Consider the following 14,061-nt stretch of genomic DNA (forward strand, 5'->3'; position numbering starts at 1 on the left):
CGCGCCATGCAAGCTCACTACAACAACACGCCTTCAGTATATTATCATCCTGCTCAGTTCGGGGGTGGGGGGGTGGGGGGGGGGCTCTCAGTCCGCCCACCACTCACTTCGGTGGTGTTCACGCTCTTTTATAGACTCGGGAAATTTAGACATTTACAGGAACTGATTTGTACATTTTTACAGGAGAATATGTTTTTAAAGATGCTTCTACGTTTCAATTGTTAGTATTTCCACTGGATTTGTTTGAGGGGGATAACCAGTATTTTAGATATTGTGAGGTCAAGGGTCCACCATCCCCACCCAGCCTAGGAATAGAGTAGGCCTACATTTTTCACGTGTTCTTCTCCTTCTTCACTTAACTGCTTAAATGTCTTCTGGTACATTTCATCTCCCTGTATGACTGACTTAATGTTGATTTACAGCCTTCCTCAAAATGACAGGATTATTTTTGATGAAACATTATTAGAGCCATTTGAGGAATTCTTATTTTATAAGAAATAAAATTATCTGAATTCAAATTCAAAATTGTCAGATTCCCTAAAACAGTACAGAGGACATGCCCTTTGTGACCTCAATGGTGGCTACGGCCCTGTGCGACACATCTACAAGCAGGTCCATGTAAGCCCATGACAGGTCGATTTGGATGAAAACATATCTTTAATGATATTGTGTCAAATACCACTATTTGGTTTTATTAGATTACATTGTTGAATTTTCAGAGCTACTCCAGTAAATTTGAATTGTCAGGGGACTCACCCAATACTTAAATGCTATCCCTTTTTAATATGACACGTAAGTTGTAACTAATGACTTAATTAACAAACCGTTAATTAAATCTGTGCAGCAGAGGCGAGATATTCTCTGATTCTAAGTATGGATCAAACTTTTAAAAATACTCATAAATGACCATTTCTTTCTTATATAACACAAGATTTGGTTAAACATTAATACTCTCAAAGCCCATGCTAAAATAACCCTGATGATGGCATCACAATGACATCATCAGAGTTATTTTCTCAGACTTGACAAAGCTCCTCCAGAGACGCTGAAGGCTTTACACAATCTGTGTAAAATTGGTCAGCTGCCCTTTCAATCTATTATTTACATCATGTAGCCTATTCCCCATCCCTTGAACTGATATCCACCTGTGCACTGTAGACCTCCACCCTCCACACTGACACACACACGTTATTCAAGATATTTCAGCCTCAGTGGACCGTAGAATAGCAATAATGGAGATGAAGTGGTTTTCTGGTGCGTTGCCAGCAGTGATGCATCTGGGTGTTCGTCCCTCTTCACCTTCGCTGTCACTTGAATGGAGCTGAGGCCCTAAATGACCCCACCTGAGAGACAAGTGTAGCATGATGGCATCTGGACGGGAGGAAAACAGCAGTAAGTGCCGGCTGTCATCTGTTGATGCTGCTCATAATTAGCACGGACATATGGGTCAGCGCCTCGGCCCTGATGTTTACAGTAATGTATGCGTACAACTGACACCACAACACAGGTCCATGTGCCAATTTGCACAATCACAATCGCTTCTCAGCACTTGACAATCTGTGTCAGGTTACTGTGTCCGCCACCTGAAACGTGATGACACCGAGCTTGTAAGTACAGAGAGGGTACTAGAAATAGACTGAACGAATAATTCCTCAAAGGAACACTAGAATGAGATTGAGAGAACATGAATTGAGAGTTTTACAGCAAATGTTTCAGAGCATCTCTTAGAAGGGGAAGATTCATTCATTTATTGATGTATTTTTAGCATAAATAATCCTTATTTGTATGTGACAACCCCATATGTTAGTATGACTAACATAACTCTGCAGTTACACTCAAGGGAGCTTTTTGTTTAATATCATTGTTTTAGGTTTCTGCCTCACAACTTTACTTTAATTCTCATTGCATCGTTTTTGGCCAGAGCAAAAAGGCTAAAAACAACAACTGTACACTTCCTGCAAAGCAATAAAGAGCACACCAAGTTAGTGACAAGCCTGTGAACGTAGTGGAGTAACAACACCGATATTTCCCTCGGGAGTTGATGGAAAACAAACTCGAGCGAAAAGAGAATGAATATTGCATATTAAATTATGTTCAATTCAGTTTATTTTATATAGTCCAACATCACAGATTACAAATTTGCCTCAGAGGGCTTTACAATCTGTACACATACGACATCCCTGTCCCAGGACCTTACATCGGATCAGGAAAAACTCCAAAGAAATAGAAAAAACCCTTTCATGGGGAAAAAGGGAAGAAACCTTCAGGAGAGCAACAGAGGAGGATCCCTCTCAAGGATGGACAGATGCAATAGATGTCATGTGACCAGAAGGAATCATCAGAGTTACAACAGATTCAATGAGTATGACCGATTGTATGAATAGTTGGTAGTAGGCATGGACCACGATCCAGACCTCCAAAATCCATCAGGCGCAGATGGAGGAGAGGAGGAGTGGGCGGGGCATATCAGCAGGGCCATGGCATCAGACCCATTCAAGTCCAATGGACCCTTTATGAGACGTGAAGTCACAAAGACTATGGGGAGGAAGCAGAGTTAATAATGTGCAATGAAGAGACGAAATCCATCCATAAGGAGAGAGAGAAAGGGGGGGGTGGTGCTCAGTGTATCAAGGGGCTGGACCAGGTGAACCTGATTCAGCCCTAACTATAAGCTCTGTCAAAGAGGAAAGTCTTCAGTCTACTCTTAAATGAGGTGACTGTGTCTGCCTCCCGGACTGAAGGTGGAAGCTGGTTCCATAAAAGAGGAGCTTGATAACTGAAGGCTCTGGCTCCCATCCTACTTTTTAAGACTCTAGGAACCACAAGTAGTCCCGCATTTAGTGAGCGCAGCTCTCTAGTGGGGCAATATGGTACTACAAGCTCCTTAAGATATGATGGAGCATCACCAATCAAGGCTTTGTAGGTTAGGAGAACATTTTAAAAGTTATTCTTGATTTTACTGGGAGCCAGTGCAGAGCAGCTAATGCAGGAGTAATGTGATCTTTTTTCATAGTTTTAGTGAGAACACGAGCTGCAGCATTATGGATCAACTGGAGGGACTTAAGAGACTTATTAGAGCAGCCTGATAATAAGGAATTGCAGTAATCTAGTCCAGAAGTAACGAACGCGTGAACTAGTTTTTTTGCATCTTTTTGAGACAAGATGTGCCTGATTTTTGAAATATTAAGTAGATGAAAAAGTGCAGTCCTTGAGATTTTCTTCACGTGGAAGTTAAAGGACAAGTCCCGATCAACAGTTGGCTAAAACGTTTTCATTATCGAAGTAAAAGGTGATATGTCAGTTTTGTGCTCACAGCTTCATTACACTGCCCCCTAGTGGCGGAAAATAAATGACTGTCCTGCAAGGCCTACAGAAGATATATACAACCTGGCAAGCCATACATTGATTTGACGGTTAATCTATAAAGCACTGGTGAATGCATTAATAAGGTAATTAGAGACAATGCATAATAAAGCGTTACATAATAGAACGTTTTACGAGTGGCTTGAATCTGTGGTGTACCTTTCTCAGTATTAGATGACGCTGTTCCCTCTCAGTTGGTTGATCTTTTATTTGCAATGTATTACCAAGGATGGTTATGTATTAAAGAACATTCAGTCTCATGACAGCATGACGTACCAGGAAAGAACAGTCCGTTCACAATGCCCGAGCACAGCACTTAGGGACACAGATAATAGCTTTGTAAAAGCCTTTAGGGCACAAACATTTCCACGCCCTCTTGTTGGTAAAGGGTGTGAATGTCAAGGAGATGAAGTAAAGCCCCACCCATAGAACCAATTCTACCTTTAGACACAAGGCTGAACACTGGAGCGTTCGCTTCTTGATCTTTGACATCAAACATTGCCGGCCTCTTCCCCTCAAGGAACGTATTTCGGTTGATGAATAATTCAATTTAAGATGGGCTTGATATTAGCTTTGATGAGACAGATGATTTTCTTCACCGCCTTCAAGTGGCTTACATCGAGTGTGCTGTCAGACTGCAAAGCCCTTGAATGTTTCATGAACGTGGGTGTGAAGGAAGGAAGGAATCTCAAAATCGTCTTTCTAATCGGGCCTTTTTTCCGTAAAGATGTTGAACCTCGGAGGTCCACCCCACATAAACAATGACATGGTGAATTAATCAATAACTAGATGGGCCAACCGGGCACAGGTCAAGGGGTCAAAAGTGTCACGGGGCCACGTACAAATCAGGTAGAGATTCAAAAGAGACACAAAACTAAAGTGTGCGTTTCTTGCTCCTGTGTAGCAGGGGGCGGGGCCTTCTCCGTGGACGGAGGCCATGATTTTGTCACTTATGATGTGAGAATAATATGTTGCTGTCGTTTATTGATATCAGACTATTTTAAAGACTACAAAATGTTACATGATCACAGCAGTTTAATACCTGGAATTTCACTTCTAGGAGACATGGGCACTAATTAAAAGAATATAAAAGGAAACAAATATACATAAAGGTACTCAGTGTTGCTCCTCAATGGACTTATATCTAGACGGTACAAAAACAGACAGAATCCAGATGTTTTGCAGATTCAAACCAACTTATGTACAAAATGATTGTAAACGTAATTGAACATTTGACGCTGTAGGATTTACATCTGCAGAGACTTTCAACAGAAAATCATAAGTTTGCCTGTGCTGCCCCCTGGTAATAATCTCACGACACAACAAATCGATACTGAAATTCGTTGCCAACTATTTTTATCATCGATTTTTATCAATTTGCTGTTGCAGCCCTAATACACAGTGGTATATATAAATATAAATGTATACATACAATTCCTGAAGGTGCAGAAACACAAATATGCAAATAGGCTGTGTATATATACACAGCCTATTTGCATGTTTGTGTATATATTTTATTTATTTATAATTGATAAATAATAATTATTATTATTAAGGTAAAATAGGATGAACTAATTTCAAGGCTATCTATCAGGTTTTAGAAAAAAAACAGTACAACCACAGCAGCATTAAAGGTATTAAATTATGTTTTTGCATCTTTGGACAATAAACATCACTGTGCAGCCCTTTTTATTGACTTCAAGGCTTTCGACACTGTCGGGTTTACACGATTCACGTGGAAGACCTATTTTGATTAAAAAACGCAGAATTCCGCTGAAAGGTGACAAGGTGACGTGTTATGTGGACACATCTAGAACTATTATGTAGCCCGGTGCATTTAATCCCTACCTCAAAATATGCATTCATAATAACATACAAAATAAAATGTCATATCTTATAATGCTGTAAATTTCTTCTTACAGGAATTTTATTTTTAAAAGGAGAGGACTTAATTTGTATTTGCTGCTTCTTTCAGCTTTTCTATTTAAAAATGTTCATGCTTTTCTGAATCCAATCAACTTTCCTACAGTAGATCAGAAAATGTGTGTAGGCAGATTTTGGACATTTTATAAAGGTTACAGTAGAAAGGACACCGGTAAAAAATAATACAATAAATGATGGCTGAATTCCAGAGCTGCTTCAGTTTCAAGGTCTTGTAATTGTGCATGCTGGCTCACTGGGACAGAATACCGGACTTTAAAGACCTTGAGAAACCAGCCATCATCCAGCTAATCTTTTTATCAATGAAGGGTATTAAAAAAAGATTGAAACAGTAAAGGTCTTGTCATGGAAACTCAGAACGGCTTTTAATAAGGCAGAGATGGTGAGATTTGAGCCCAGTGGATATGCGAAGTGTCTGATATTTATCTCGTGGGATTCCTGATCTTGACCAAGAGGCCATTCTGGTAAAAGTCAGACAGAGCCGATGTCACAGGATAGATTATGTGTGGCGATTCAACGGTATCGGAGGTTTTACGTGAGGTTTGTATTAAATCTGATTACCTGCTCTACAATTAAAACAAGACTCTGGAGGAACAGCGAGGATCTGAACCATGCAAATCATCCTCTATTCCTCACCAGTGATGGAGAAGCTACTCAAGACAAATGTTTTGGAAGACGTTGACCAACAGTAAGAAGCTACTTCTTAGTCATCTAAACTGCTGCTTTGAGAAAGAAATTAAAACTTCCAGCCAAATACAACCAATTAGCAGTATATCAAATGGTCATTATTTATGGAGACAATGTTTTGGGCACAACTTCACCGACTTACAAGGTGCATGGAGAGCTCATAATTTTATATTTCAAAGCTTCTAAAGTTCCTAATTTGTTCAATTTCGGTGCACAAACTGTGTTTGTGACTTGATACTCTTGAAACATGACAGGTATGCGCCCAAGTCCAGTAAGTGCTGGTTGTTTTAATTGAAGTGGTTAAACAACTCAATCCTATCAACCAGAAAACTGGAATGGTGAAAGCCTGACGACAACAACCTGCTTCCATTTCCTCCTTTTTAAAACATATTGACGTGATTGGACATGGATGAAATGTTGCAAATCGAAGAAACAACCGTCCTGTAAGCTTTCCGCATATGATGACATTTCAGCGATCGCAGCAGCATCAAACACAAGAGGGCTCGGTGCACCGCAATAGCTTATCACTATATTCTTCCTGCTGATGCATATGCAACAAGTCTGTGGATTATCGAGGCGTGACTGGCAGACAAATGAGCGTTACTCTTCAACGGTCTCCTTCCTGCTGGTCTCCTGTCCTTCAAAGATGGGGTACTTGCTCTCCACTTCTGCCCAGGTCAAGGTGGCGTTGGCCAAATCCTGAATAATCACCGGCAACTCACTGACCTGAGGAGAGAAAGATGTGTTAAATGGTGTTTAAGTGAGTGAGAGAGAAGACTTTAAAAGGATGTCAAGCTCCTTACAAGGAAATGCTATTTATTCATTAAAAGGTCAAATAATGTGGTTGAAGGTCAACACTTGAGGCAGGCCTTAAAGGGCAACACACCAGCTACACTAATACTTCTACATTTGACAAGCGTAGCAAATTGGACACACCAAGTAGACAGGGGGGAGGGGAAGAATCACGCCGCGGTACATCTCGTCTACACAGGTGTAGCAACAGAACCCGCGCTCGGCAGCCACGATGCTGCAGTTTGCCAGTGTTCAGACACGGGGAAATAAAAAAAAAGGAATTGGAAAAGGTGGTTCCACTCAAAACATGCCTCTACCTCTTTTCACTCTATTGGTAATGTGAGGGAACATATCGTTGGTGCGTCGCCTTTTTTCAAATGCGCGGCGTGAGCTGCCCTCGGCAGAACTGACAGTGGAAAATCAACGTTTTGGGCCCTTTATGCACTTTCTGAAAGCATTACCCACATTTCATGAAAAAGAAAAAAAATCACAATGTACATAACATGATTTGGTGTCGTAAAGTTAATGTGAACTGTATCAACCATTTCAAAGCCTAGTCTCTCACTCAAACATTTACCAGCTGACGATAGTCAAGTCCCTGAGGGTTCAGGGTCTTAGGGGTACATTGGGGATTGGGCCACTGAGGTTGTACCAGCAACATTACATCCTAACCATAGACAGTATAAACTCTGTGGACGTGACGTAATTCTTTGGGTGTCGTGGCAAGTAGATCTTGTTTGTAATTATGGTAAAAACCAAAATGTGTGCGTTCATCAAGGTCATTTAAACCTGAGAAAACGGCCCAAGAACAAGTGACCGTGTGCTGTACCTCGGCCCTGATCTGCCTCATGGAGTCGCGGTCTCTCAGCGTGGCCGTGTGAGGCGTCTTGTTCAGTGTGTCGAAGTCGATGGTGATGCCGAACGCCACCCCGATCTCGTCCGTCCTGGCGTAGCGCCGCCCGATGGATCCCGCAGAGTCGTCCACCTTGTAAGACACCCCGTTTTTGGTCATCGCCTCAGCTAAGCGGGAGAGAGAGAGAGAGAGAAATAAAGTTAGGAAGTGAAGTTTGCAGCACCACATGCCAACAGGCAGAGATGGAACATGCACAGTATGTAGTCATTATGTGGACACTTACACAACTCCTTCACGAAGGGAACGAATTCCAGGTTTTGGCTCAGAGGCAGGATAGAACATTTGTATGGAGCGACAGTAGCTGGGAAGCTAAAGTACTGAAGGGATGGGAAAACAAAGATTTTAGTAAATGAAGGAAACAAGCTTGAAAAAAAATCAATCACAAAAACAACTAGAACGGGCACTCGGTAGAGCGCATACCTTCGCATATCACAAGATTGGGCATTGAATTATGAACATTTTGGCATTAGTTGCATGCCAATTGGACAAAAATGTATCGTGCTATGGTAAAAAAAAGATGTTGACCTTTCCATGACCTTGACCTTGACCTTTGACCCGATTGATCCCAAAATCTAATCAAATGGTCCCCGGATAATAACCAATCATCCCACCAAATTCCATGTGATTCAAGAAGATTTGACCTGTTCATGACCTTTGACCTTGACCCGATCGATCCCAAAATCTAATCAACTGGTCCCCGGATAATAAACAATCATCCCACCAAATTTCATGCGATTCGGTTCAATACTTTTTGAGTTCTGCGAAAGATTTTGACCTGTTCATGACCTTTGACCTTGACCCGATCGATCCCAAAATCGAATCAACTGGTCCCCGGATAATAAACAATCATCCCACCAAATTTCATGCAATTCGGTTCAATACTTTTTGAGTTCTGCGAAAGATTTTGACCTGTTCATGACCTTTGACCTTGACCTTTGACCCGATCGATCCCAAAATCTAATCAACTGGTCCACGGATAATAAACAATCATCCCACCAAATTGCATGCGATTCGGTTCAATACTTTTTGAGTTTTGCGAATAACACGCATACAAATAAATAAATAAATACACGGCGATCAAAACATAACCTTCCGGCATTTTCAATGCGAAGGTAATTATCAAATCCTAAAAGTTGGGTGCAGGACAACACAATGCTAGAACATCGAGGACATCACCCATGTTTATGATCCAGACGATCGACATACCGTTCTTTGTTCATCGCCTTCTCGGACTTGGAACGTGTGCTCAAAGATGGTGTACATGATCCTACCGATGCCAAAGGAGGGCTCGATTACATTGGGAACGACTTCCTCCACTGTGGAAGAAAAAGACGGATGTGTGTTATTGAAGCCAGAGCTCCAACATATCCCAACTGAACCCGTCATTTAATACTTAGTCCTGAGGTGTTAAAAAGACTAAATGCATGAGGAATTCAACAATAAAACGACTAAATCTCACCATACAGAGTCTTCTGGAATCGCTTCACAGCGACCATGTCCTTTGTGAGTTTGAAGGACTTGCCTTCTGCCTCGATGGTGAACTCTCTGTGGAGTAAAAGATAACACACTGAACGTGCAAAGGACAAAACCACAACCTTTCAGCCGGCGGCCAGACAAACCGTGACTGTGGTTGAAAGTACTCACCCAGCCTCACCGAGCAGCGTCTCCTGTTCTGTGATGAAGGACTCGTCACACACAGACAGGTACTCCATGGCTATCTTAGCATCCTTCTTATACGCCTTTCCAATGGCTCCTTTGTTGGGCTCGAACTGGACGACATTTACAATTTTGTGTGGCGAAGTTAAGGAGAACAACAACGAGGCATCTGGGTGCTTAACGTCTGAGAAAACATGTGTCCTCCGCAGCATTAAGTGTTGCTGCAGTTGAAGGATATGGGTTCTTTTAGAGGCTTTTCAGCGACTAACGGGACCTTTGTGGCTCGCGAATGGCATTGCAGATCAAAGCAAGACCGGTCAGCACAGCCCACGATTTCGATCCAGCCCTGCGGGGGACAAACGTTTACTTCAAGCAGTGTGTGTGGACTCCCTGACGAGCCAGAAAGAAACGGTGGAGTGGAACCTACATAGGAGGTTTTGGCTTCCGCGTCCCAGCAGTCACAGGCGTAGTGAGCCATCTCGTTGTCCATGTGCTGCCGGAAACGCAGCTTCTCTTTGGAGATACCGACTTTAGTAAGGTAGAGGTAGATCCTCCCGATGAAATATCCCAGGACGGAGTTATTGATCACTCCCTTAAACGAGAGAAGAATTAATGAGTGAGAGTTTATTTGTGTCCCTTTGACAGCAATTTGACCAAAACTATATGGTAAATTTGTGGACCTTGAGTTCAGATTATTTTTGGTCTAATATGTTATTCTCGTAAACATTTTTTGGTTTATCACATTTATTAGTCAGTCTTATACCACAGCTGGACAATATGCATCAATGTTATGATACAAGATTATATCTTCCCTGGGATTTCAGTATTTGGAAATCAAAAGTGAAATGAAATGATGAATATAAGCTTGGTCACATATCCATATTACTTAAGATTAAATTCAATATAAGTTGTTCGTGTAAATACCTTCTTAAAGAACCCATTTTTAAGTATGCAACAAATGTCTTTTTTGACGAGTGAAAATATAGTTTCTTGAAAGGCAAAATGCCAACAAATATGGACTTCACAAAGCTCTCGTTATTGGAAATGCTGAAAAAACAAAACAGTAATGATGCGTGGGTCAACCACACTCACACAAACCGCCAACTTGCTGTGTGTGTGTGTGTGCATGCGTGTGTGTGTGTGAGAGTGGAAGAGAAGGTATAATGTGTGCAATGTCCACAATCCGTGCAGCATTCAAATGCTGAATTAGAATTTGGACGTCTACGTTACAAATGAAGCTTCAAACCAACCTGCTCCACAGCGTCACCGAGCCTCATGATGTGTGCAGACTGGCCACTAGTCTGAGCCATGGAGGAGTATAATGTGATGTCCAGGTCTGCTACATTGGAGAATTTCGGGTGGACCTTCTCCATTGGATCCACAAAGTGCTCAATTTCAGCCATGGTGAACTCTCTGCATGGAAATGTGATGCAATTTTAGTCCCGTTTTATGTCACGAGTCATTTCTACAAGTACAGACACAAAACACAGAACAATTGGGGACAGGGCGGATCTCTCACCTCACACGGATGAGTCCGGAGCGAGGAGAGATCTCGTTCCTGAAGGAGGTTCCTATTTGAGCGGCGGCAAAGGGAAGCTTTCCCTGGTTGAACTCCAACAGACGTTTGAAGTTGAGGAAGATTCCCTGAGCGGTTTCAGGCCTCAGATAGCTGCAGATTTACATTTAAATGAATCACTCAGCATGACACAAATACAACATCAGGGAAAAAGGCTCTGCAGTATTTTGTTTCCTCTCACCCTGGCGTGTGCCCCCCTGGTCCGATGGACGTCTGAAACATCAGGTTGAAGGAGACGGGAGGCGTGAGGTCGTTTCCTGAGATGGGCGACTTGACGTTGTATTTCACAAAGAGGTCTGTCAGCTGTTGCTGAGTGTAGTTGTCCATCTGAAAGTAATAATAGACAGCGAGTCATTTTAAACTTGGTCAGAAACAGCTTTTCAAAATTAATCCCTCAAAAGAGCATTTGGTTTCAGTTAACACCGACCTGAGTGGTGACGTCCTCCATCTCAGCCTTCTTCTCTGCCGCACACTTCTTATCAGACATCAGCTTCTGGAGGTGGGCTGCAGGACACAGAACCATGAGAACAATGCTTCCACAAACAGATTAAACGAAACAATGTACCTTGACTTTCATTGATTTTATTAACCCACACTGTAAAAATGAGCTCATAACTAAATCAGCAAGATGACATGCACATAGTTTTGGAGTGAAATCTCAGATGTCAGAATGTATCATGACAAATCTCAGATAATCCAAAACACGACTTGACGTTTTCATTGCATAACCGCTTTAAGCCTCAGCCAATTGGGCTCCAAGTCTTGCAGGAATTGACATGTTCTGCCTATATAGAATGTCTTCCCCACAGGCTTTTGGGCACAGCTCCAGTCTATGATTCTAGCAGCTTGCATTGCCATGAAAGCCCTGTGTGAGTTCAACTGGTCCAGCCACTTCCATTCTCCCTCAGGCACAACAGTGATACTCAGAGCTCGGTCAGCCAGCAGAAGCTACTGACAACACAGAGTTGGACCGCATCCATCCCAGTCTGCAGAATCTCATGAATAATACCCATGAAACGCTTACAAAGACCTCGGCTGGGATTGTTTTTACGATGACTAATCGTTGGTTTACATTATAGTGGAAGCCAAGACTCTAAATATACACTGGCAGAAGCACAAACGGCTTACCTTTGAGGAGGTGGTCAGCCCTGAAGCATTCGCCATTCTTCACATCTTTCACCATGTAGTCAGCAAATTTGTCCACATGTCCTGATGTCCTAAATAGGTAAACAAATGAAAGTGCTGACTTGTAAAAATATGTTAAAATAAGAGCTATTTAATTCCATCCAATTAATATATCTGCAACCAGGCTATGGGAGGCTGCTATAGTGGCAGCTTTCATGGCTAAAATGGGAAGAACCCCCCCACCCTCCCCTAAAAAAAGCCACAGTTCAGCACTCTGGCGCTGACTCACGAGACACTTTCTCCTGCTGTTTCTGACATTGTCATTAAATAAATAAACATAAGCGATAACAAAATACTGTTTAACACTAATAGGGATACGTACTTGAGGACAGCCTCTGGGGTCAGCATGGTGCAGTCTATTTCCAGAATCTGCTCCTCCTGGATGAAGTGCTGCCTCCAGACCTGCAGGATGTTGTTCTTTAGGGCACAGCCCACAGGGCCGAAGTCATACAGGCCGCTCACACCTGAGGAGCATTACTGCATGGTAACAGAATGCTTAAAGACTATGTGTGCAATGATAATAAGCACCATCTGAGATCTTCTTTTAACATTCAAAGTCGTACCTCCATAGATGGCAAAGGCCTGGTCGTAAAAGAATCGCCTCTTGAGGGTATCCTCCATTTTTGTTCTGTCAACAATGTCATCTTTGGGTTGTAATGACAGCTCCTGCAATGCAAATGAAATGTTTCCCATTATTGACATATTTAAAATGTAGTCAGCTAATTTGATGTCCTCGGAAAAAAGAGAAGAAAATCAACCCATCTGTAACCGGGCTATGGAAGGCTGCCATGCATTACTTTACAGAATCAATATCAACACCATAATGGCAAACTTAATAAGTGAACAAACATGTTGGTGCACTTGCCAATGGTTAATGAAAGTGCATTATTATTTGCAGCACAGACAGGTTATTACTGAGTGGGATGACAAGCGTAGCAGTGGATACACATGTAACAATGTAATTGGCTTGGTAGAGCTTTTGATTCACTGAAACAAACTAAACCAGTTTGAATTAATTTAATTAAAATCCTCACCTTGGCCTCCAGGGTTCTCTTCCTGGCTTTCAGTTCAGCCACAGCTTTGGAGACATCCACATCAGGAGCTCCATCCTGTTTCATCTGGCGCACCAGTTCCCCCTGAAACAGAACAGAGACTTGGCATCAAGAAAAACCCTTGAACCTACATTTAAACTCCGGCCTGAGAGGTTTATAAGGGAATCGGCCATTTTGCGTACATACAGCAGAATTGATTTAGACTTTGCTCTGAAGCCCACCCTGATCACAACGTCTGCAACTCTGAGACGTGGCAAAGGCTGCAGGCTGCAGACATGACCGCCAGCTCGCGTCAGCTCGCGAGCAATGGCTGTCCTGCTTCACTGACAGCTCAGCCGGTTAGCCCGGTTAGCTAACATAATGTCACCCACTACAACTCGACTTGGCCCACGTCGGTAAAGACTCCGAGGCAACCAGCGGTACCTGTTCTTTGACTGCGAGCCTCAAAGGGGCGAGAATCTCTTCCATGTTGCCGCTCATGGTTTGTCTGTCCGGCAGCTGCAGCCACAGGCTTTGCTTCTTCTTTTTACACAAGCAGACCGACGTTGAAAACGGCCTGTTTTGGAGCAACTGCCGAGCGAACCGGACCGTAAACACCGGACGGAAGGCTGAAATCTCAGTGCTGGTCCTCAGCAGTGCTGATGCTGCGCTACGAAGCATGGACCGCCGGAATGAGAGCAGAGAATGATGAAATATCTGAAAACAAGTAAACTAGACTTCCGCTCTGGTCGAGAACTTTCGCTAAGACGGGAACAAGCGTTTGACGACTCATCGGCAGATTCGTCAAAAACAGTAACAAAAGAATTATATATATATATTTGTAAATATAATAATCCTTTATTAGTCCTGCAGTGTGGAAATGTACGGCATTACACAAATTGAGGGTAAAGTGCAAT

General features: G+C 42.5%; 1 protein-coding gene across 1 annotated transcript; it reads right to left on the reverse strand.

Moving 5' to 3' along the window:
• Nucleotides 1–5,406: 5,406 nt before the first annotated feature.
• Nucleotides 5,407–13,880, reverse strand: LOC130206351 (glycine--tRNA ligase-like). The gene is made up of 17 exons (XM_056434274.1): nucleotides 13,589–13,880; nucleotides 13,148–13,249; nucleotides 12,677–12,779; nucleotides 12,436–12,577; nucleotides 12,057–12,145; nucleotides 11,356–11,432; nucleotides 11,110–11,255; nucleotides 10,872–11,021; nucleotides 10,603–10,765; nucleotides 9,780–9,944; nucleotides 9,590–9,698; nucleotides 9,341–9,485; nucleotides 9,156–9,241; nucleotides 8,903–9,012; nucleotides 7,920–8,013; nucleotides 7,613–7,803; nucleotides 5,407–6,717 (listed from the first exon to the last, which is right to left on the reverse strand). The coding sequence occupies exons 1-17, from the start codon at nucleotides 13,823–13,825 to the stop codon at nucleotides 6,592–6,594; spliced, it is 2,235 nt and encodes a 744-aa protein (XP_056290249.1). The 5' UTR covers nucleotides 13,826–13,880; the 3' UTR covers nucleotides 5,407–6,591.
• Between the last annotated feature and the right edge of the window lie 181 nt (nucleotides 13,881–14,061).

This window comes from Pseudoliparis swirei, chromosome 16 (assembly GCF_029220125.1).
Source record: "Pseudoliparis swirei isolate HS2019 ecotype Mariana Trench chromosome 16, NWPU_hadal_v1, whole genome shotgun sequence".
NCBI classification, from domain to species: Eukaryota; Metazoa; Chordata; class Actinopteri; order Perciformes; family Liparidae; genus Pseudoliparis; species Pseudoliparis swirei.

Coding starts and splice junctions, on each gene's coding strand:
- LOC130206351 (XM_056434274.1), bottom strand. CDS start 13,825: ATGCTTCGTAGCGCAGCATCAGCACTGCTGAGGACCAGCACTGAGATT. Junction 12,780..13,147: donor AGAGAACCCTGGAGGCCAAG/GTGAGGATTTTA, acceptor TTTGCATTGCAG/GAGCTGTCATTACAACCCAA. Junction 8,014..8,902: donor AAGGCGATGAACAAAGAACG/GTATGTCGATCG, acceptor CCATCCCTTCAG/TACTTTAGCTTCCCAGCTAC.